At 36.0% G+C, this 26,555-nt stretch overlaps 1 protein-coding gene across 2 annotated transcripts; it reads right to left on the bottom strand.

Annotated features, from left to right (window-relative positions):
• Nucleotides 1–2,003: 2,003 nt before the first annotated feature.
• On the bottom strand, nt 2,004–25,928 carry LOC137391187 (tRNA wybutosine-synthesizing protein 4-like). Of its 2 annotated transcripts, none has more exons than XM_068077574.1 (7): nt 25,876–25,928; nt 14,857–15,641; nt 14,432–14,633; nt 10,363–10,548; nt 4,422–4,592; nt 3,275–3,391; nt 2,004–2,811 (listed from the first exon to the last, which is right to left on the bottom strand). In XM_068077574.1, exons 2-7 carry the CDS (start codon nt 15,634–15,636, stop codon nt 2,252–2,254), a joined length of 2,016 nt encoding a protein of 671 aa, XP_067933675.1. In that variant the 5' UTR covers nt 15,637–15,641; nt 25,876–25,928; the 3' UTR covers nt 2,004–2,251. The 2 variants fall into 2 exon arrangements, with proteins under 2 accessions (XP_067933675.1, XP_067933674.1); XM_068077573.1 differs by having other exon boundaries at nt 14,857–15,671; nt 25,876–25,918.
• Between the last annotated feature and the right edge of the window lie 627 nt (nt 25,929–26,555).

Raw genomic sequence — 26,555 nt, 5'->3', positions numbered from 1 at the left:
TAACTGAGAGTAGTTAGTAAGCACTCTTACATGACAGTGATTCTTTCCTCACGAGTTGTATATAGTCTAGGTAGCTTATTATTTTTCATAATATATTTTCTTTTTCACTTGTAGTATTGATGGAATATTATTCTAACAATAATAGACTACATACTGTACATTGTTATACATTTTACAGGGGATTAAAATCTGTATGCTCTGACAGCAAGATAGCCAAGTCAATGATGTGTGGAGCTACTAAAGTGGCACAAATCACAAAGTGCATTGGAAATGATTATAATACTCAGGTCATTGCAAAGCTGAAGCTTAAGCCTTTTACTCTTATGATCGACGAAAGCAACGATTTTAGTGAAAAGGTATTAGCAATTCTGGCATCCTTATAGGATGAACCTACCAAGACAAATTCCACAAGGTTTGTTCAGCTGGTCAAATGCTCAGATGCCTCTGCTAATGGCATATTCAAGCTCGTGGACTCATTCTTCAAAACTCATGGTGTGATAATATGGACTAATGTTGTTGCCTTTCAGAGCGACAATTGCAATGTGATGAAAGGCAAACACAAAGATGTGATAAGATTCATTAGAGACCAAAATCCAAATGTGGTAGACATGGGTTGTGTTTGTCATCTCTGCAATCTCTGTGTTAAAAAGGCCAGTCAAGCTCTACCATTTTCCGTAGACGACCTTTTGGTAGTTATTCATTACCACTTTGACAACAGCATGCCCAGAACAGAAGAGCTGAAAAGCTATTTTGCAGCATACCCAGATCTTGAATATAAGAGGATGCTAAAGCATTGTTCTACTCGCTGGTTGTCAATAAGGCCCTGTCTAGAACGGCTGCTGGTATTCTATGAACCCATAATGAAGTACTTCATAGATTGTAAGGAAGCCGAGAAGCGAGGAAAGGCAAAGAATATAAAAGAGATCCTCACTGACCCGGTGACAAAGCCACTGCTGTTCTTTTTGAGTGATACGCTGAAAACTGTTGACAAGTACAATGTACTCTTCCAGAATGAGCAGTTTATACTTGATAGAGGTTATGAGGCAACCCTGTCTCTGATCAAGGACTTACTGGGTCGCATTCTCCCTCCAGAAAAGATTCGACCGTATCTGCGACATGATCTCTCCCAGATTGATTTGAGTAGTTTCCTAGAACCATCAGAGTTTGCCATCAGTACTGATTGTAGGATAGAATTGGAACGTATCTATGATGGAGACACAGAGACCGAACACAAGGTACTAAATTACTGCAAGGATTGGATACTTGCATTTTTTACCAAGCTCAGAACCACCTTTCCAGTTGACCTACTAAAAGCCTTCAGTGTCCTCAACCAACAAACCATTTCTGAGAATCGCAATGTCATTAAACTATTTATTGATCTGTGTAAGCTGATAGGAGCACCAGTGCCAGAAGACCTTAAAACACAGCTGAGGATGATGCTTTGTGATGAGTTTGACACAGCCAAGGATTGTATACCGTTCTGGATTCACATGGCAGAGAAGTATCCAGCTGTGCAGATAGCCATGAGCTATATTCTAGCTTTTCCCAATAGCAACGCAGGTACTGAAAGGCTATTTAGTCTATTAAAGGCTGTACACACACCAGTACGCAATAGTCTTGCTATAGAGACAATAAATGCGATCCTACAAATGAAGGTCAACAAACGATCTCCAGCCACGGAAATTGACAATAAAGATGAATAGTTGAAACGTTGCAAAAAAGCTACAATGGACTATAACAGATTGCACAGTTCCTAAATTTCTTTGTCTGTATAGCGATTGTTCTTATTGTTCATACGTCATTAAGTGCTACATCCCACTCACTTTCTGTTCTTCATCCAGTTGAAAGCCCTCATACCAATAAAGCTTTTGAACTCAGGTAAGAAGTTCCTTACTAAAGAAATGTGAAGTATTTGCTTGGATTTTTTTTCTGGACAGGTTGAGACCCCTGGGTAACCAGGTAGGTACTTGCATGTTATTTAACATTACCAACAAAAAGGCGTTGATGTATAATCATACATCGTGACATGACATTCAAAGTACTATGAAAATATTTAGTCTCTAAAGCAAGTTGCATAATAGAACTTGACATATCATGTACCTGGTCAAAGCTTCTTAAGTTTTTTCTAAAATTGCTAAAAATTTGAGTACATACTTGTCAATTCCAAGTAGCTGTTCCAATATTACCAATAGTAATATTTCTCGATGAGCTAACAAATATTTTTATGCATTAAGAATTGGCAGGAATAGGCTCATGGAACAATATTATGGCAAACAACGGAATCATTAATGTGAGTTCCAAAAGAAAAGCAGTTGCCTCCACCTCCAACAATGTACAATAGATAACCACCACACTGATCAGCCACTAAATGACTCGTATGATTAAAATACATTCTCAACTTTCCATTAACTGTCACAGGAAGTGAAACAGTGTCCGCTGAAGGAGAGGATAATTTCACAATTTGTAAATCCATCTGTTGGCCAGAGCAGCCGATCCCGCCTACAACTATGAGTGTATTAGGAATCATGTGAAGGCTATGTGAACATACTGGTTCGACAGGCAGCACGATCTTCTTCCAGCCTTCTTCCTGTCGACTAAAGTCCAACATAAAAATGTGAGAATGCACCATCTGATTGCCATCCAGTCCGCCGACAAGATAAACATATCTCGAGTCATCGAAGCAAGTTGTATGAGAATGAACAGGATGTGGCAGATCAGGAAGACAACTCCAAGAATGTGAACTTGGGTTGAAAAGATGACAAGAAGATAGAACGGTGGGAAAGTAGGAATGGTCAAGAGTTGTCACACCACCTGTAAGTAACAAGATCGTAAAGCTAAATGTCTGCAAATAAAAAAACAGCTAAACATGGAATAGACACAACAATAGAAAGACAAGTAACCAGATACTTCTGCTGTCTGTAAAGGGCTAAACTGAAAGATCTATTAATAACCTTTGATATCGACCAATACCCTGTCAGCAACAATAGTTTTAACCGTACTCTTTACGACTAAATCTCAATTTTCCGTTTTAACACTAGACCTTATTATTTCAGTTCTTTTCTATACATAATACCCTTGACAATAATTTCATGACAATAGGGCAACTAAGACAATTCTTGTTTTTATTTTATATCACATTGTCAGTTAAATGCTCTAAAAGTGAGAATTACTAAAACATCACTATTCATGTATTGTGATGTATGCAGGTGAGACAATTGACATACAGATAGAATGACTGAGTGGCCAGAGTGAAGAGTGAGTGATATGGGCATACCTGTGATGAGAACATATTCCTTTCCCTCGACACAGATATGGGTAGCAGCGTGCCTCCATCTAGGACAGGGCTCCCCTGCGACATTCTCTATCTCTTTCATGTCTACATTGACTCCACCTACACAAAAAAAAAGTCTAAGAAAATATGTGCAAACTGGATTAGTGGAATGGTGAGAGGCGGTGTAAGATATTTTACCGGCCTTCTCAGCAATATACTCCTAAAAAGATGATATTATAAATATGGCCGACCCGGTGTTCAAATGATTATATGAATAATTAGTGATTAGGACAAGGGTTTATAGAATGACAACCATAAAACCAGACAAGAGTTATCTACTCCTTTTCTAATACTGGTTAAAATGAAAGAAGAAATGGTTTTCAATTAGGTGATGGTAATTAGCGGATTTGTTGCAAAATTTACAATTACGAGGTTTTAGATTTCAGAGATGTTGTTTACATCTAGTGATTCAGTTGGCAATGAAGAAATATATCACTGTAAGAATTTCACATGAAATAGCAGCAGCATAAAAATTTTCCAACATATGATATAGAATTCAAGCGGATAGTCGATTCTACCCCACAGTAATTTCCAACATAAGAAGTGCTTTGAATGGGTTCAACATTCTCAAAGCATCTCCATTTCATGAAAATGATAAAAAATAAACAAACTAAAAAATGTAATATATAAAATACGTCGGTCAGGTTAGTTTAAACTTTACCTAATCTGAATTTACGGTAAGTTAATACATGTACATCCGCCATCACCTCTAACTGTATATCACTAAGTTTACACTCGTCGGTCTTTAAAAAAGTACCAATAAGCACCGCTTTTATAGATTTATTCATTACTGAATTTTATTAATTTATGTTTCTACATCTCCGTTTAAAATAATTCTTGTATTATTGCTGTCTAGTTGTTGGTGGTATTTATTAAAATATTATTGTAGGTTTTACAGCTGTGGAAACAAAACATAAACTACAGTGTATTCTTTTGGAAATACTGGACATAAGACAAGTATTATAGAATTCCATAAGACAGTTTTAAGAACTTTAAGCATATTATTTTCATTATGGAGGCTTCAATGTAAACTGACATGAATTCACATGATTACATTACTAAGAGCATGCGACAAGAGCTAAATAATCACCTTCTCCATAGGAAACCTGGAGAACGACGGGTTGAGAAATGGGTTTGGAAGGAGAAAGCCTGCCACCAAAGACAAATACTCTGGAATCACTCAGGGCAGTGAAGGTGTGGTGAAGTCTAGGAGGTAGCTTGTCCACAATAGTACCAATAGTACACTCATTGGAGAGTAAACCTGATGATAGAAAAAAGCATACAGATATCGCAGAGTACAACATAATAGTAAAATCTGTATTTTCAGCTAAAAAAAAAACTCGCGATAAAAGAAGTTATCAGTGTTTGGTGAGGCAGATGATTGAGGTGAGGAATAATCCTTCTGTAATATGCAACACAACAAACTATGACATCAGCGAATTATAAAACAGCACTCTATTTCAACTTATACGACACAGTAGACCTAGTCCATTTCATTTCATACGACACGATAGACCTAGTCCAACTCATTTTATACGACACAGTAGACCTAGTCCGTTTCATTTCATACGACACGATAGACCTAGTCCAACTCATTTTATACGACACAGTAGACCTAGTCCGTTTCATTTCATACGACACAGTAGACCTAGTCTATTTCAATTCATACGACACGATAGACCTAGTCTATTTCAATTTATACGACACGATAGACCTAGTCTATTTCAATTTATACGACACGGTAGACCTAGTCTATTTCAATTTATACGACACGATAGACCTAGTCTATTTCAATTTATACGACACGATAGACCTAGTCTATTTCAATTTATACGACATGGTAGACCCAGTCTATTTCAATTTATACAACACGGTAGACCCAGTCCATTTCAATTTATGTGACATGGTAGACCTAGTCCATTTCATTTTATGTGACATGGTAGACCTAGTCCATTTCATTTTATACGACACGGTAGACCTAGTCTATTTCAATTCATACGACACGGTAGACCTAGTCTATTTCAATTCATACGACACGATAGACCTAGTCTATTTCAATTTATACGACATGATAGACCTAGTCTATTTCAATTTATACGACACAGTAGACCTAGTCTATTTCAATTTATACGACACGATAGACCTAGTCTATTTCAATTTATACGACACAGTAGACCTAGTCTATTTCAATTTATACGACACGATAGACCTAGTCTATTTTAATTTATACGACACGATAGACCTAGTCTATTTCAATTTATACAACATGGTAGACCCAGTCCATTTCATTTTATGTGACATGGTAGACCTAGTCCATTTCATTTTATGTGACATGGTAGACCTAGTCCATTTCATTTTATGTGACATGGTAGACCTAGTCCATTTCATTTTATGTGACATGGTAGACCTAGTCCATTTCATTTTATGTGACATGGTAGACCTAGTCCATTTCATTTTATGTGACATGGTAGACCTAGTCCATTTCATTTTATGTGACATGGTAGACCTAGTCCATTTCATTTTATGTGACATGGTAGACCTAGTCCATTTCATTTTATGTGACATGGTAGACCTAGTCCATTTCATTTTATGTGACATGGTAGACCTAGTCCATTTCATTTTATGTGACATGGTAGACCTAGTCCATTTCATTTTATGTGACATGGTAGACCCAGTCTATTTCAATTTATACAACACGGTAGACCCAGTCCATTTCAATTTATACGACACGGTAGACCTAGTCCATTTCATTTTATGTGACATGGTAGACCTAGTCCATTTCATTTTATGTGACATGGTAGACCTAGTCCATTTCATTTTATGTGACATGGTAAACCTAGTCCATTTCATTTTATGTGACATGGTAGACCCAGTCCATTTCATTTTATGTGACATGGTAGACCTAGTCCATTTCATTTTATGTGACATGGTGGACCTAGTCCATTTCATTTGATATGACTCACATTCTAGGGTTCATTTTAGCTTTAAACACGGTTGCTGACACTGTTGAGGGTTGATCATTATATCATATAAACCGTACTACATTATATCACATATATCTTGCTATATTATATAACATACATCTTGCTTTATTATTTCATATATATAAATCTCAAAGTTTGCACGTGTGATTCCGTGTGTCCAGCTATAGCTATCAAAATTTAAGAAAGAAATAACCGTTTCATGCTGGATTTGATCTCGGAACCTCCCATTCACCAGACAAATATCTCACCAATTAAGCTACACAAGACTGCTGCATTCATTGGGCGACATATGTCAATATGTGGCTGAAAATACGCATACCACACTACATTACACAAGTCATTAAAGCTTGCTCTCACGGCTCTTATTAGTAAGCTTACTAATAAGTTTACCAACTAGCTTTCTCAAATTAGCCACTGGCAATGTGCCAGGCTAATGGCAGGCAACTACATTACTTGTCACTGTCTGTAAGCTGATTTTTAATACCAGGGCAACGCCGGACATTACGCTAATTATATCATTTACACCTTGCAATGTTATATCATATTTATCTTGCTATATTATATCATAGATATCTTGCTATATTCTACCATATACAGCGAAACATGGATAACTCGAACGTCACGGGACCGAGCGAAAGTGTTCGAATTATCAGAGCGTTCAAGTTATCAGAGGATTGTCACAAGTCCATGTATTTACTTATTTATTAGTAGATACATGTACATATACAAACTATAATATAAATCAAAAGCACAAATGGCTTGTTTCAAATTAAATGCCTCTAATGTAAAGTTTAAAACGTTTTTATCAAAAAGTATAGAGATTTTTCTATCACTTGAGATTGGTTTGTTGTTTAAGGTGATGTTATTGCCAGGAGGTTTTAGATTGACATTGGCAAAACTTGATCGTTGTTGAAATGCTCAAAAGAAAAGACATCTTTTTCTTTTGAGCGTTTTACCCACGATCAACTTTCCCGATTTTTCTTGAAGTTTATGCAAAGATTACCTCACTTTACCTCGCTTCCGAAGGGCGATCTCTAAGCGGATGTTTGGTATAAATCAAATTTCACCAAACCTTTAGAAAAGTCGTTGACAAAAATATTTTGCCGATGGTGGGAATAACGACGCTTATGAATTACGAAAAGTTGAGGTTTACCTCTATGGCTTGGAATAAAGTGATTTTCTAAAGCGATAACAACCGTTTCGGTAGTGGTTGGGCAAAAAACAGTTCGAGTTAACAGTGTTGAATTTGAGTTATCTATAGCAATTTATCATTACGTGGGAACGGACCAAGAAACCGTTCGAGTTAACCATGTGTTCGAGCTATCCGTGGGCGAGTTATCCATGTTTGACTGTATATCTCACTATATTCTATTATATATATATAGCTGGAGAGTACTGATATTCGTTCATAAGTAGCGGTTCTGACACACTAGGAAAAGAATCAAATATTACTCCAGCAGAACTATTATAGATGCAATTACAAAGTGTTAAAAGTTAGTTTTAAACATTTACAGTACAAAATAAAATTGGACAAAGCCACTCCTGAAAAACATGGTAGGCCTAGTCACAAACGAGATTGACATTTAACAGGAGTCAATGGTCAGTCATTAACATTTATCATACGGAGACAGGTGACACGAAGATAATCTTGCAAAGAAATGCTAGAAATCGACACTATTTTTAATTTCTTTATAAGGTCCAAGGAAAACATTGTTTATGTCACAACACCTCTACAGTATGTACATTGCAACAAGGGACAATCTGCTCTTTCACGCCCAACCGAGATTGTGGTTAAAATAAAGCAAAGAGCTTCCAGTTTGTCAATGTCTTGCCACAACCTCAATAATATCAAAGCCGACATTATAACTACTGATAGCACGTCTATATCGCACTGCGGGTGTAGGTCAAAAGGAAACTGCAAAGATGTAATCAAGGTGGAGAAGTTGACACTAATAAGATGATAACATAACGTAAGAGAAGTAAGAGCCAGTAAAGAGTGTGATGAGAACCACTCTGGAAGCACAGGTGAAGACTAATAGACGATGTTACCATTCAGTTGATAACTAGGATAACTTCTGTTCCCACGACCAAACACGAGCGAAGCGATCGTTTGGGAGCTTTATGATAAATGCATATGCGCACACAACTCCCGAAAAATTATTCGTCAATGTCCGTTACCAAACCCTTGTACCGAAATTCCATCAAAGAATTTAACCGTTTTTGTGTAGAGTCGTTCAAGTATAATAATGATACAAAACACATATCAACATATTTAAATATGTTACCAAGTCTTTGAAAAGTTGACGCAATATCCCGAAACTAACCCATCTGATCAGATTACACATAAATAAACAGATTAATTTGGCCTAAAATCGCCAATAAAAACTTGACAAGCCTTTTTTAATAAAAATTAAGACCGGCCAACAAAACGCCGATAAGGCTGAGCGACAAAGAGTTGAACCATTAAGTCGTGGGCATTTCACGAGAAAAACGTGCACATTTAACCAGTCTATGGCATTGTCCAATTGCCGAAGGTTTCTGTAATTAACATAGAAGTACTGAAAAGTAATCGTTTCTTTTTTGCCGATTTTACCAGACTCTGACATTTTGAACACTTATAATTAATACTTTGGTATTCCAACTGATGTCCAAAACAGTGAAAGTGAAGGAAATGACGATATTTTTCTAATGATTCTTATGCGATTACAATATTTAATTGTAAGAATAATTATTCGATTTTATAAAATTATTATGAGATTTAGTTATAAGAATATTCATTCGAATTTACAAAATCGAAGTATATAGTGACCGATGGTGTGCAATATGTTACTGTTATTATTTTTCTAAAGATTTTTTTGATGATACTGCGGCTGTGCCCAATATCGCGGTACTGCCAAGCCATCTTTAATATCTAAAAAATTAAGTAATAGGCCTACATTTTCTTATAGATATACATTTATTTCTATGACAACCGGCTAAAATCTGTTTAGATTTTTAAATTCATCATAATCTTTTAGATATAAATACAGAAATCTAGATAAATATCACAAATTCTTGATATTGGTTGCTATGACCAATGATATACAGCCCCCCAGCCTGTGTACATTACACAGCAGTTTGCCATTTTACTTCTAATATTGCGTTTCTCCTATTGCAGGGAAGAGATATAAACATGTAATATTTTCCTTTCATTAATGTTGTTTGTTGTACATAACAACACCCAGTACATTACAGCTACCATTGCAGTTCTATGTCACTGCAGTGCCATTTGACTGCTAATATTGCATTTCTCAACCAGCAGTACTCTTTCTTTTTCCATTATCACTTTGGTCGTGGGCTGTATGACAGGGGAATTTCTAGTGAGAACTATGATAACTTCATCAATTATTGATGAAGTTATCATAGTTCTCACTAGAAATTTCCCTGTCATACAGCCCACGACCAAAGTGATAATGGATTATAACTATGATAACATCAGTTGATAACTTCATTGATAACTATGATAACTTAATAGCTAACTTCACCCAATTGTTTTATGACCAAAGTGTAGGCAAGCACACAATCACTGTATTTCCATGCTTCGAATGAGTTCGAAGTTGCTTCCACTTCAAACATAGAATCACAAAAAAAACCGCAAAATTCGCATGCATTCAATGCCGATTCGCTTCGGTAAAATTTGTGAGAAAGCATTCACTGTGAGTGCACTATTCGACATCATAAAAACGCCCACTGCTGATGGATCTGAATCGATAAAACCTGGCTAAGCTTTCCCTAGTGGAAGTACGAAAATTTTACCATTGCGATCAGGCCTCCTGGCCTAGCTAGTACCACAACTAGTATTGGCGACACATGCACTGAAAAGTGAATGCAACCCAAAAGCGAGTCAACTTTAATAAGTTTGGTTTTGAGCGACACGAATCTTGAAATGATCTATATAGCGCAACTCCGAATTGATCAATTACTCTTGAAATGGTAGGGTACGAATTTATCAGCAGTGGGAAACTCCAAACTCGTTGGAAACGCAGTGAATTCTTGATGAGTACCAACCATTATCATCTAGCAAGAAATAGCGAGTCACTGTCTGGCGACAGTGCCGACTTTTCTCCAAGCCAAAGCCTCCATGGGTGAGCAAGACCCTCCTATCAGTCAGACTGACTAGACATGAAGCATGACTGAACTGCTGTGAACCTTTTGTCTGCTGATAAACAGTAAGGGGTTTCTCAGGAGTTGCAACTGCAAAGATTGTCATCTTGAAAATATTGGTTTTCTGGAAAACCGCAAAAACAGCTAATAAATACGTAAAATAATATATAACATTAGTTTGCATATATGCTATAATACTTAAAATAAGAATCACAACAGAGTGAATCAGAAGTTGTCTCACCAAATAGCTGTTGATACATTGTTTTATGATCTGTAATTTATCGATGGTCATAGTTTGTGGCATACGACACAGAACACTTGAAAGTTTATCAAGGGTACAGAATGGTTCTATTATCTAGGAGCATGTGATGTTTGGAAAATCATCAACTGTAGGTTGATAATTTGAAATCATCTACCGTTAGGTATTTTAAGGACATAAGTGTGTCACATCATGTGGTAGAAGCATAGAGTTATCTCCCCCTAGAGTGATAACTACACGAGCGTCTCCGGTGCCGACAAGGAGCGTTTAGGCCATGCCCCTTTTTTGTGCTAGTCAGTCGTAGTGATTGACGATCAATAACATCAGCCATGAGAATGGTTAAACAAGGATCATGAGTTTTCAGTTAAGATAGTAATTATTGCTCATATTAAAGAAATGATGATTATAGTTTATTACTCTAATATATGCTTATTATTTAAAGCAATTCAATACCTACCAGGATCGCTAAACATATTAAGGAAATGTTTACTTTTCCATATCCATTTCCATAAACATATTTCCATAATTTTAGAGAAATGTATATGGAAAGTTTATTTTAGAAATATGGAAATGGTATGGAAATGAATTACGGAAATAATATGGAAATGAAGTACGAAAATGTTATGGAAACAATATGGAAATGAATTATGGAAATGTTATAGAAATAATAAGGAAATGAAGTAGGGAAATGCTATGGAAATGGAAATAATATGGAAATGAATTATGGAAATTGTGACATACACGTAATCCCTGATACCTACATGACTTGCAAAGGCACTGAATAGATAGTGTTAAGTAAGTGAGTTAATGCAATCAGTTACTCATAGATAAGATAGATAGTCATACTGGAGTTGTATTACATTAGTGTGATGGGAAGCTAATCGACTGCCATCAACTATGAGCTGTACTACCCGAGTTGCCTGAGTAATAAAAAAGTATTTGGAAAGAAAATTTATTTTTATATAACATTTACCATTCTAACTTTTAAACTTCATATCATGAGAAAATATTTTTAAACAGTTCAAATGAATTAAGAGGAAAAAGAAAACAACTGTTAAGGTTTTCAAGCTTTTTCAAACAACTACAACTTTTAAATTTCATATCATGAAAGAAGTGTTTTGTTGAAATAAATTAGGAAGAAAAATAAAACTGTAAATGTGTTTAAATGTAAAATAATTAGCACGTAATGGCTAAATATAATCTGTTTAGCTATGATTACGATGAAAAATTATTTAATAAATAAGGTAATAAAAGAGTCTATTTTATTTTTATATAATTATAATTTAGTATATTTAGGTATAATTTATTTTTATTTAACATATAAGAACATTTGCCACTTTAACTTTCAAACTAAATATTATGAGAAGTATTTTGTGTAATTGAAATAAATAAAGAGAAGAGAGAAAATAAAAACAACTGTAAATGTTTTCAAGCTTTTTCAAACAACTACAACTTTTAAATTTCATATCATGAAAGAAGTTTTTTGTTAAAATAAATTAGGAAGAAAAATGAAACTGCAAATGTGTTTAAATGTAAATGTGAAATAATTAGCAAGTAATGGCTAATTATAATCTGTTTAGCTATGATTACAATAAAAAATTATTTAATAAATAAAGTAATAAAAAAGTCTATTTTATTTTTAAATAATTATAATTTAGTATAATTAAGTATAATTTATTTTTATTTAACATACCCTCGGTCACTTATGTATTCGCGTCATCTAATTTTCGCATTTTGACGGCGTCATCCTCTGGCGAAAATTTCACGAGCGAAACTAAACTATCATAACGAACGAGCAAAAACGCGAAATTAAATAGCTTTGTTCACTGATATCCACAATAAAATTGTCATATCAAAAATGCAGGTAACCTTTGTGTGTGGTTGAGCTTATTGGGCAATTTCTGCTTAACTCATTATAGCTAATACGCCGACTGAGCAGCGTGGCAAAGCAAATTGAGATAACAAGTTCTTTTGGAAAACTTGAAAAGCCAAGACAAATGAGGAAGATGATGATATTAGTTTAGTCACTGAATTTGTAACTGATGAGGATGAAAGTCTGGTAGGGAAAGTCATAAAATTGAATAATAATTATTGTAGGGATGAATTTTATTACCAACCAAAAACAATAACAACCTTGAGCCATGGCCACCACGTGCTATAAATACTTGAGATCTAATATTGGCGCCACATCAGTCACGGCGGCAAGGACCTAGATGTCATTGATAGTCCAAGAAACAAATAGCAACAAACGATCAAGTTACATTGTCGATCTTGCCCACACATTTCTACCCGCGGTTCACAAATACAAACCAGTGCCAAATTGAAAATTTCTTTACTAGTGAACTGGACCTGATGAATCTAATTATGTTTGTTCTACTGCATTTATTTTCACATCACTATATTTTCACACTCATCAGATCCGCGAAATTAAGTTGCAGCGAAATTTTACTCTGTATGCTACTCACGAAACTAAATACTAGCGAAATATAAGTGTCCCAGAGTATAACAACATTTGTCACACTAACTTTCAAACTTTTTGCTTGCATCAAGCAAAGATGTCCACTAACTAGTGGACATCTTTGCTTCAAGCTACTCTACGTATTTGATTGACATGTATTGAAATCTAATATTACAAGCAAGGGCTGTTTGTGAACTGTGGTGTCAATGAATCACTCTATCACCATACAATGTCAATACTTTCAGTTGATGGCAGTCGATTAGCCTCCCATCACACCAATGTAATACAACCCCAGTATGACTATCTAGCTTATCTATGAGTAACCAATGATATACAGCCCCCCATGCATGGGGGCTGTATATCATTGGAGCAACTGATTGCATTAACTCACTTACTTAATACTATCTATTCAGTGGCTTTGCAAGGCATGTAGGTATTGAATTGCTTTAAATAATAAGCATAAATTAGAGTAATAAACTATAATCATCATTTCTTTAATATGAGCAATAATTACTATCTTAACTGGAAATTCATGATTATTCTCATGGCTGATGTTATTGTTCTGTCAATCACTACGATTGACTAGCACAAAAAAGGGGCGTGGCCTAAAAGCACCTTGTTGGCACCAGAAATGCTCGTGTTGTTGAAGGCACAGTTATCACTCTAGGGGAGGGGAGATAACTCTATGGGTAGAAGTTGATAAATCTAAAAGCTGATAATCTGGCACAATTATTCAATGCTTGTTCAAATTTACGAAAACATCTGTAACACCATGTGCCAAAATTACTGCTTTAGAAGTTCACTCAGATCAATAAGTTTGATCTTTACTTTTAAAATTTAGTATAGAATAATTTCATGAAAAATCTCTACTCGCAAGCCTTCTAATCAATTGTCCCTTCTACAATGGGTGATCATTTAAATTGAACGAATCGTAATGGTTTAATTAGTCAACAAGTCCATTTTTGGCTATTGGAAGTAATAGATGATAGATGTTGCTAAGATGCTTACCAAGAAACAAAAACAACCAAAATACATAACAAACAGTACTACTATCTCATGCAAGCTGTTTAAACGATGTTTGAAACTGTTTAAGGGATATGATGATTTTTGTTGTTGTAACAATGACAAATTTTCAGCTACTAAACAAGCGAACATATCATTATAACCGGAAAATAATTCTGCATCAAATAGCTCCATTTATCCAAAATAGTTAATGGTCCCCGTATGATCACAATCAAAGCACTGGCAGCGCGTACCATGAATGTGTTGTTCAACAGAGTTGACTCTCCTTTCAATTTGAGGAAAGAGACTTGAGTTAGATCTGGCAAGGATCAAGACGTAGTGAAAGCATTTCAGATTCCATTCTTCATACTCATCAAAATATTCTAGTTGGTTCACCCGATCTTTCTCAGTCCGAGGCAAGGAATCATAGAACTCCTTCATACTAAATGCATCCACCTGCGCAGCTACATGTATTTAGTCAAAGTAACACATAAAGGTGTAACATGATGTGATCAACCGAGTTTATTAACTGTGGGCAGACAGCCGGTTAATGAGAAAGTTATGAGCTTCAATCCAAAACCAATAATAATACAATTGGACAAACGAAAGATAACTAAAAGCACAAATGTAAATACAAATGTCTTATACAATTAAAATAAAAGCAGTCTTATCTACTCACTGTTTGATAGCCACATGCCAAGTAGCGAGCAACCTGCCTTTCCTTGTTATCATAAATGCCAATTCCTTTCAGGGATGAGTTAAGCTTGTCAAAATGCTTTCTCATGAATTGACCAAATGCATCCTGGGGTTCAACTTGTTCATACGTGACAAACAATGAGTTAGTGAAGAAAGAATTGCAGAATTTAATAAGGCCGGTGGAAAGCGCATGCTCCATGTAGGTCATGACACATTCGGAAAGTAACAGAGTTGGTAGATCCCTCTTAAGTTCTGTATGATTTGTCCAGACATTTTCTAGACAACCAATTTCACCGATATCTGCTCCAATCAGGCAATAATTTGTTGTTGAAATTTTTATGGCATCACTTGTTGCTTTAGAGCTACCATTGACATATTTTTCCAGGTCACCATCAGCCATTAAATCTTTTTTTCGCTGGGCCACTTCTGGAAAGTCTACTTCTACGTAATAAACATCGTCCATAGCCAAACGGATATCCAATGCCGCAGATAGACGAAAAGCTGTTGTGTCAAATCCTGCCCCAAGAGAGATAATTTGTTTTTGCCCATGAATTAACAGGAAGTCTCGAATAATACTCTCGATTGCCTTAGTTCTAATATAGTAGCCCCGGTTTATGAGAGGAGCTCTTCTTGGTGCTTTCTTTTTTGTAAATACTTGTAGGAAGGGATCAGATGAGTAGCCAGCCTCCACCATAGCATGTTTACTAAGTATACTGCTGTCATTTGTTCCCTGTACAGTGGCTGTATTACCTTTATTGTTCATTTCCTCTACAGATACGATACGTAATAAAATACTTCCTACAATACAACCAATTGAAGTTCTGAATAAAAAAACTAACTTTCAGAATAAGATGTACATTTTGTTTGAAAATAATTGGAGAAAAACTACAGAGAAAGAATGTAGGCCAATTACCGAATTGATTAAATGCTACATAACCAAAATTTCACAAAATACAGTGAACACTAGCAAAATTCTCATTTTACCAAGTTAATAAACTATACACAGCAGTTTTTGGTGAGACATGATTTTTTGAAGACGTAAAATATTTGCATCTACTTTTATGAGACTGTTAAAATAGCTAAAAAACTAAAATGATTGAAACACAGATGGATGTCAAGAACATTGTCATAAAATAATTAGTTTAATCGCTGTGTAGGACCTGAAATAAGCAAATAAAAATATATGTGGTGTGATAATATTTGTAAAGATTGATAATTTCAACCATTAAAAATTAAATATTCCGAATTCAACCTACATAATCATTCAAAAACACAATTTTACAGCTGCTTGGTTTACAGATTTGAAATGAAGGTCAATTTAATATCTAATTTATGACTATTGACAAAAATCACAATGAGTAACAATACTGTAAATGAGAAACTTTAGTTTTCCAACAAAGAGTTATTTCATACACTTACTGCACATGTTCCAATAATGAGCAGTATCCTCTAGCTTAATTTACAAAAACAGTTAGGCCCTGTTGAACCTTTATCTAATTTTATCAATAACAAAAGTTAAAGGGTGACTTTTAAAAAATTCACATTACAGTTATTTGGTATCAATAGAAACACAATGTCTTACTCTGCTGTGTTGTAGGTGCAAAATATGTGGAAATGTGATTACAATTTCTGAAAGCTCACAAACGAACAATTGCAGCCATCACGGAAATGCCGTACATTGGAATCCTTTTCCAAAACGACTCAAATGGGACATAGTTTAAAGGTTGACTTGCAACAAAATTCACAATACAGTTATTTGGTATCAAAAGATTCGCCATGTCTTACTCTGTTGCGTGGTAGGTGCCAAATATGTGGAAATGTGATTAAAAGCTCTTAAAAACTCAAAAACAGAAAGACGCCGTAAATTGGAATCTCTTGATTTCGATGACGTATCCGCGGATTTTGGTATTGTCTTGTCACGTGATGTTCTCGCGTGAATTGAAAGGCCAATACAAAGCGCAATATCAAACTTATCGTAGCAATAGTTTATGACAAACACTTCGGGTTTTACCTAAAACCCCGTATCAAATATAGATGCTCGCTACTTTACAGTTTCAGCTTGGCCATTTCGTCCGAATATTCAACATACGTGTACATGTCCGAGTTGCGATCATAAAAAATGTCAAATTCTGAAGGGTTAAGACCCTGGCGTTTCGAGCCTGACGCTCTATCTGAAGAAGATCCTCAACAGAATCAAACCTCCCAGCAAGTAAGCACCGCCACTAGCCAGCTCTTATGTGCCAAGGTAGCTAGTAGTAATAGTTTTAGCTTGAGAGTGATAGAACGAATATTATTATTATATACATGTATATGATTTTAATGATGATAATTATCGCTTCATATTGCGAAAAAATAATTACAGATTTTTCTCGAATGACAACATTAACAATTTTAATATTTAAATCTAGTGCTGCACTGATATACTGTTGGATAAAATCGACCTGATGTATTAGCTATGGTTGCACAGACATATCTGTTCATTTCTTTAGGAGCTAATACCACCGGCTCCAGAGTGGTGTGTCTGCAAGCGCTGTCAAGACATGCCATCTCTTCCTGAATGTTTGCGCTGCCATGATGCTGAGTTTGCGCATCATCTCCATGACCGCTGGGAGCATGAATGCCTGTGTATGCATCCTGGTGTGGACGAACTTATGGCGCCTGCACCCCTTGAGCTGGGGTGGAATAATTATCTGCGATATCATAGTGAGTTGGATTTTCATTTAATGTCAATAACACCAAAGCTATGCTAATGTGTCATGCATTATCTACAATTCTTGTGTTACACATTTAATGCATCGGTTGAACACACATATTCTGAACTCGTGGAACACAAGGAAAATTGTTATATTTGGCTTGTACACTTACTACAGTAGAGAGTGTATTAGTTTTATGACTGTATTATATAAAGATCGAGATTATTTTGATGATCGGCAATTATTGTTTTTCAATAATTGTTTTGATAGATAATCTATTCCAATTTGAAGAGCCATCGCCAAATGCTCGGAAAAGGTTGTGTGCATACCGCAATCTTGTGTTTTGGTTTATGCCGCAAATCTTGTTTGCAAGTCTGCAAACTCTTCTTCATCATCTGTTGGTGAGAGGTGGCAGATAGAGGCCGTCGCTCACCGCGACGAATTTGCGGCATAAGCCAAAACACAAGCTTGTGGTATGCACACAACCTTTGTAACAACATCCGTTGTAATGGACCTCACTCTCAGGCCATGGGAAATTAGATCGGACTGGCATTGCTTGAAGCCTTCCAGCTCCATGGCGTTAGAGCTGGTGGTCTCTGTTGACTGCAAAGTAAAAAAGTTACGACCAACAATCACTTTCACATTATTTGAATGAATTATTTAGCTAGATCAGCAACTTCATGTTAATGTATTAACCCTTTAGCGACCGCGCGGTTACGATGGAAAAACCACTAGAGTACCGTGCAATAACTTGCGCGATTTGAGCTGCCGACATGAACGCATAGAAACTGCAGTAACTTACAACAAAATTGTGGCAGTTGCATAAATTAGTATGCATAAGAAAGCTGAGAAATTTCTCTACAAGCTGATGCTTCTTCTGTGTAGATAACTCACAAATATTTGCCAACAAAAATGTCGATTTGCTGAAGCGATGAAATTTTTATTTTTGTATGCCATTTTCAATTGTATTTTTCTAATTGATATAAGTAATTGACCATGTTGTACTAAAGACACTTGCATAGAGTCATATGTTCACAATGTTTTGCAAAAAAAACTGATCGTCGAAGAGCATTGAACGCGGAGTTACAAGCTCCGTTGCAATGCAGGAACGCCTCTCGAAATTTTCGGCGCAAGACTCTAACAACCTGCGAATAATGGAGGCGCGACATGGTCGTCTAAACTTGGCTATAACTCGCATGCAAATTCGCATGGAGCTGTAAATGAATATGCATTTGAAAGCTTAGAAATTTTTCAACAAACAGCCATAGATTCCCTGTACATCGACTGGGAACACTTTAGTCACAAGCCAGATTCGACGAAGTTGTCACCCCTCTACCATGAAATTTCGATAACAAATACACTTTTAGAAGCATTATCTCTGCTAAAAACGGTTCATGATAAGCATCTGCATGGTGTCATATTTATACAAGAGTTTGCAAAAAAAATGGGTTGTCCAAGCACATCAAAAGTGTAGTTAGGTGCCCCTGTGCATCGCGGGTGCAGACCTACGAAATGCTCCTGACGCCATGGCGACGAGCAGTGCTGCAGTTACCGGACATGGCCCCTCAAACTCTGGTGCAAATTTATATAAAACTGCAAATGAATATGCATCTAAAAGCTGAAATATTTTCCTACAGACTGAGATTTTTTCCTCCGGGCAGCTTGCAAACACTGCAACTTCAAATCTATATATTCAGTTATTATTTTTTTCTGTCAGATTGATATGCATTTCTTGAAACTATAGATTCATGTAACAATTTTGCAAACTGATCGCATGGATGCATGTGTGCTGCAGCAAAGGTTAACTGGTTGTGCACAAGAAGAATTGAGTGGTGAGCCTGTATTCACACAGTTGGTGAAGCAGCAAAAGACAGGAAGCAACATTTATTATGAACAGAAACGGCAAATGATGGAGAAATCCTGCCAGATGGCAGAACAATATGAGAACTGAACTCTTTGATTATATGTGGCCCTGAAGAGGGCCGTGGGCAACAAATACAACATAGCAATGCACAACAACTACAATATATCATGACATTTCAACAAGTGTATGTACAATAGCTAACAACACAACAAAGCATTTGCATAAACTAAATTATTTTAAATACAATTTGGAAATTTATTTAGCATGGTAAGGCTCAAAACAGGGTTCGCACAAAGGTACTCCACATGCTTGGCATTTAAATCTAGTTTCGTCTCGCTTACGGGTGTTGTCATTAGCTCGCTTTGGGCAGCGCCTACAAATTCTATATTTAGCTCGTTTACCTTTTCCTGGACTATTTAGCACTAATCGATGAGCGGAAGAAGTTAAAGCGCGGGGAACAGTGTTTTTGCGGCAAGATCCAGTGTATTCAAATATTTGTTCAATTAATTTCTGTCGAAACTCTAAGTCAGTTATTTTACAACCGCTACGGATTCTATAAACAATGGCTGCATTGTACACACAAATATCTAATAAATGGAAAAATAGTTTTTTGTACCATTTCATGGTTTTACGCGCAGCATTATAATAATGCAAATTTTGATCAGATTTGTCAACTCCTCCCATGTATCGGTTGTAATCCAAAATAGCAGCTGGTTTGCAAACTTTATCCCCTTTATAGTTTACTTTGCCTGTATCTACGACATCCAAGTTTTTATGCATAGTTGAAATTACAGAAATATATTTCTTATCTCTCCAACAGCCAATCATACTTTCTCCATTAGAAAAGCTTGTTGTTTCACCTTTTTTAATAGCTTTTCCATTGCAAACTTTCAAATCTTTAGGAACACCTTTTCTGTTTGCACGCAGAGTTCCGCAAACATGAGTGTTATTTTTAATAAGTTCAGCTGCTAACTCTGGCGAATTATAATAATTATCCATATATAAACAACGACCCGAATTAAGCAAACCATTCATTAATTTCATCACTATGTTGTGAGTGATTCCTCTACCAGTTCCTTCGGCTTGTTCTCGCTCATCACCAATGTACACAGACAGCTTGTGCACATAGCCAGAGACAGCATCGCAGAGAGCAAATAGCTTTATTCCAAATCTAGATCTTTTAGATGGAATATACTGCCTGAAGCTGAGCCGTCCTTTCCAAGCCAGCAAGCTTTCATCTATAGATATAAATTTACCAGGCAGCAAAACAGAAGATAACCGGTCAGATATCATGGTAAAAACATTTCCTAGCTTGAATAACTTATTGCCATCAGGGTTTTCCGAATTGTCAGTGAAATGCAAACTGTTCAAAACCATTAAAAACTTATTCCTCGAAATCATTTTACTAAACATTGGCGTTGATAATAACGGATTGGTAGACCAATACGACAACAAAGTAGGCTTCTTGACAATACCCATGAGCAAAACTAAACCAAAAACTCGCCAAATATCTTTGCCATCGACAGACTCCCATGCATCGCCATGTTTTTGAAGGCCATACCTATTTGTCTCGTTAACTATAACATTCATGATGGCCGATGTAATAAAAAGCTGTAAATAATTGAAAATACTTATCTGTCCAGTAATTCGACTTTGTACACCTGCCAAGCTCTCATCAAAATGCAGTTCTTTCGGTTTTAGATCAGCTCCTCTTTGAAATCCGAAATTACTCCCTGGTTCAACGTCGGTCGTTTCACTCTCACTTTCGTCATCAGATTCACTCTGTCGATCTTCTTTTTCACTCTCATCATCTTCCCCACATTCTTCTGACCTGAAATCCTCTTCCTCACTTTCGAACCAGTCGATATCATCCTCTAAACAAATTTTTTTAGCCGAGCTCAAATTATCGCGTCCGTCCATGTTGATCAGTTTTCCATAAAGAAAGATCTAATCTTTACAACGTGTTCTTTTTGCACATGCGCATAAAATTTATTATTTATAGCGTCAGAACAGTAGTAAAAAATTTACTGAAACTGCTCAAATTTTTAATTTTAATTTTTAACGTTAATTTTAAAATAAATAAAACGTTTTAAAAAAGGTCTATCGAAAACGGCAAAAATGTCGGGTTTGTCGGTTTTGGTACGCTGAGACATTGCTCGTAAACCGACAAATGTCGGTCTTGGTACGCATAGGGTTAATAACTACTAAAAAATTTCAGTTTTTGTCAGGCTGTGAAGTAGAAACTGACAAAGTTTTACCTTGACAAGATGGCTGCTGACTATTAAACCGCAGCTCTGATCCGTCATAGTGTAGGCCCCGTATAGTGCGCAATGCCCCGGACTATCACATCTACTGTCATCTGCCAAATCAAGCTCCCAATCGATTGCTGCCATCAGTCCCTCGTTATGCAGGGTGTACTGCTCAGCAATACATTGTAAAATATTGTAAAACTTCATTATACAAGATTAATTTGTATCATAATCATTAGTCTAAGAATGTAGAATCCTCTTCCCCCTTTTTGTGTTATATTATGATGAAGAATCAGAATTTCAAATTATAATATATTTTGCTTGAAGGATGACATATTTTCATTTCAAGAAAAAAATTGTTTTTAAATGTCGTTATTCAATTAGTGTGCCTAGCTTTTACTCACATTTTCTAAGTTTATGGGTAAATATTAACACTCACACCATGTAAGTATTCTCTTTGTTGGTAGAGGCAAACGCTGTGGCTTGGTATCGCGGTGTTCAAGAGCAACAGAAAACGGAGGTTCTGCGTAAGGCATCCGCCAGAAAAGAGTGATGCAGCTGCCAACAGGGGGTTGATGACGTGAGCTCTGTTCACCCTGGCAGTTGTTTCCCAAATGTACGATTGGTGACAGGAGGCACATGTAACCTTGAACTCTACCCATCCGCCTTCTCGCACCATCGTGAATGAGCAGAGAAGGGCGCAGGCGTGACTGAAATAGTCGCTGGAGTGCTGTCACACTTATTATTAATTTCTCCTCTTTGAAGGAGGATTCGGGTCTGACATCACAACACAATAGTTGACTTGCAATGAGATTTGTACAACATAATTTCCTGTTATTATATCATATTTGCTTGATCAGAAAAAGAATAAATATATAGCCATGCAATCATGACACAGATTTTACAAAACCTTATCAGAATCCATGATATTGTAAACATAAAAATGTGAGTAATAACTCTATGGATATTCTTTATATTTTGTCAAGTTTGGTTAACCTTAGCCTGTCTTGACAAGCTGTTGTTTTTGCGTAGTTGTCCCCCCGTGGTCCCCACTGCACCTGATGCATCAGCTGCACTTATAAGGAGTTGTTCTCTTCCGTCTACGATGTTATTCCGGTCGCTCCATTGGTAATCATAACGGACTTCACGCAAAAATTTATGTAGAAAAATTAAGATAAGAATGTTTAACTGGCGACCCCTCTCTGCAGTAAACTTTATTAGAATTTGAGAACTTAGGCAACAACAGCGACTAAACATGTGATTATTTGTGCGCTCTGTCAGTTTTATTTCTATTTTGTATCAGTCAGTTTAATTTGTTCTTATGGATTTTATTTTGAGTTTTTTTATTCTTAAGTTCTACTAAAGTTTATCACAGAAACTGGTCTTTGGTTAAACGTTGTAATCTTGGTTTTTTTTCTACATAAATTTTTGCGTGAAATCCGTTATGATTACCAATGGAGCGACCGACATAACATCGCGGCCAAGCCGCGTAGACGGAAGAGAACAACTCCCTATAAGTGCAGCTGATGCATCAGGTGCAGTACGTCTTGTGACAAGCTGTTGTTGCTCGCCGCTCGACGGGCGGACAACTACTAAAAAACAACAGCTTGTCAAGACAGGCTAGGTTAAGCTCAGCTCTATCTTACATGTAATTGGAGAGTGTTTGACGCTGGCCAACATAGCGCTCAAACTTTTCCCAGTCTTCAGTGATTGGCACAAACTCTTCATCATCTAATATTAATAATAATCATCTAATAATGTTAATATGCTATTAACGATGATACCAGAAAATGACAATAACTATTTTATATAACATATCTATAAGTGAGTGGGGTTAAGAAATTTGGCGAAATTAATCGTGAAACTTATAACATTATTTTATCAATTATAGATTAATATATTACGTTTTACAGATAGATATGCAGTATGAATTAGTTTTGTTATTATAATAAGAATAATACACGTAATTAAAAAGATAAAATACTAACAATATCATATTACAATTAAATGACATTAATATTGTAATATTAAATATAGATTAATACGGTAGTATTAGGAGAATACTAGAAAATAACCCGAGTTACTATTACTAATACAAGTGGTTCATAAAATAAATTACTCACGTGCTTTGGTGGCATGTGGAGTATGCAAACAGGTTAGAAAACACGTCGTCTTTGAAATGGCGAAAACAAAGGTAAGAGTAAGCAGGCGAATAAATAAAGTTTGTCACATCCAGCTTCACCCAGTTGCTCCACGCCCGGTGAAGATCTGGTCTTTTCTCTGCTCTTGGCTAAGAAACAAGGTGCTTCTCAGCTTGCCAGCTGCACAAACACGATGTGGCGCGTTAGAGATTATGACGAATTGAAATTAGCAAGTTTAATACGAGAAAGCGTATCTGTTATTTGCGATAGATCAAACTTGAACTGAAACTAACATTATCTGATCATGTGACTTACACTTCCCCCCATATGACGCGAACAACTTCTACAGCATTTTTCGACCATCATAGCGGACCAATAGGCTCATCATTTTTATCATAGGATGATATGCAATCGTTCAAGCTAAGTTTAAAAAATTAAACATATTTTTATGTTATGTTTTGAGATAACAGTGCTCAAAGTTGCAGCATTACGATGCCGATGAAACAGACGCGTAAGAACAATAGACATGGTTTTTATCGCAAGCGTGAAGTATATTTGTGAAAATAGTTCGACGAATAAAGATGCATGAAAGTGTAAACATAAATCATCTCCCACACCATATGTCACATTTTAGCCGTTTTGGAAAACGAATCCAAACTAGGACGGTCTTGTGTCGCTGCGATTTTCTGTTCGTTTTTGAGCTTTTAAGAGCTTTTAATCACATTTCCACATAGTTTGCATCTACAAGACAGCAGAGTAAGACATGGTGAATCTTTTGATACCAAATAACTGTAATGTGAATTTTGTTGCAAGTCAACCTTTAAGTACTTGTACCACTATTAGTGACTGTCTATAGGCAAAACCTGATACTTTTCTAAAAGATTGATTGTGGTGAATTTTTTGATATCAAATGTAATGTGAATTATACTGTAATGTCAATTTTGTTAAAAGTCACCATTTAATAACCAAATATGGTTATAAAAAGAAACTTTTAAACCAAAAACAGCTGAGCAATAGGCCAACCTAAGAAAAGTAATTAATATTATATATTCTTGATTGAAACCAATTTTAAGTCGGCTACAAACACAAGTCTACCTTACTAAATCTAACTGCGCCATTGTGCGTGTCTGTTAATTTGCGTAAACACTGTTTCCACATTTTTTGGGCTGATTTCATCCAAACTTCGCAAATATGCTCCATGCTTTCTGCAAGGTTGCTAAAAATATTTGATTTCACGAGCCTGTCTGGTTCCCGGGAACCAGTTTCTTAAACACCTACCTTCGCGCAATCTGATTTAAAATGAAAAAAATCAGGGGCATCACCGACCTTAATGCTCGTATGTAGTGAATATCTAAAATATGTGAATTGACAATTACAAAAACTGAAGATGACTTTATTTAATGTGGGAGCTGAATATTCATCGCAAGCCAAAGAGTCACCTGTTACGCTAATTTAACTGCACAGGTTTTCATGAGCTACGGAAAAACCGGTGACGCAGAAATGACTTAGTGGGGAGTTAGTATTGAGGCGAGTGCAAGATAAGAGAAGGCCCTTTTTTTGCTACAACCGATGTAAAAAGTGTTTACCTTAACACAACAATGCTACTTTAGATAAGTATAAAAACAGAAAACCACACAATAAATAAAAAATAGAAGATGGAATTATGTTTTCACGCTTTTTCAAAATAAAATATGCGGAAAACCTGAAGAAAACAAGTGGGAAAACCCTATCTTATAAGAAATATTAGCAGAGCACAAACAACAGGAATATGTCTGAAAAGAATCCTACGACACCGATCCCTACAAAAGAAGGACCATTTGCTAGTAAAATGTAACACTATAAGACTAAAGTACTAAATGACCTATCATTTAAATCAAATCGTTGAACAGACAAAGTTTCTGCCCAATAGTGTTAAAAAAATATTGCTTTATAGAAAAGTCGCAATATTTTGACACTTAAACCTCAAAAGTACAACTTTCCACAGAACTACCGAGAAGCAATACAAGTATAAAGCTGTACAAAGTATAAAGAATAAAGCTGATTATTCTAACTTACTGGTTTATTCTAATGTCTGGTTGTGGATATGCTAAATCACGCTACGCGGCGCTTGATAGCGAGTCCTAAGATATGTCCTTGGGTCAGATCTAAAAAAGATAACGATTTGTGAGTTTCTAGCCGCAATTCCTAAATCAGTTGCGGAATGTACACGTGAATTAATTTCGGCGCCTACAATATAACTGCGCGTTAATAAGGCCGTTTCTACGCAACTACAAAACTGCTAATGCTAGTTGCACTGAGTAGTTGTAGTAGTCTGTTGTTGTAAATGGTTTTTAGTATACTTTTTAATAGAGCTTGTACAGTGATAATATTATTACAAACTATTACGTATGTGCTACATTGCAAAACGGTTTTTTTATATGACTACAGCAGGTTTTGGCTTGCCCACAAAACAGTTTTACTTTTTCTTCTAATTACAATACAAATTTGAACCTGACTTTTCAGCAATTATTAGTCTAGCTACAAAACAGTTATAGTTCTATTAAATAAATCCATTACGTCCATGATACTACTGATTACATATAATCGCCAACACAGCTACACAGTTTTCAAACCGAGTTAGGAACTGCGGGCTAGAAACTCACGAATCGTTATCTTTTTTAGATCTGACCATGTCCTTGACGACTTAGAGTAAAATTCTCCGTCAAACAAATCGTAACGGGTCCATAGTCACTTAG

Source organism: Watersipora subatra, chromosome 3 (assembly GCF_963576615.1).
Source record: "Watersipora subatra chromosome 3, tzWatSuba1.1, whole genome shotgun sequence".
Taxonomy (NCBI): Eukaryota; Metazoa; Bryozoa; class Gymnolaemata; order Cheilostomatida; family Watersiporidae; genus Watersipora; species Watersipora subatra.
This window is presented reverse-complemented; position numbering and strand designations above follow the sequence as displayed.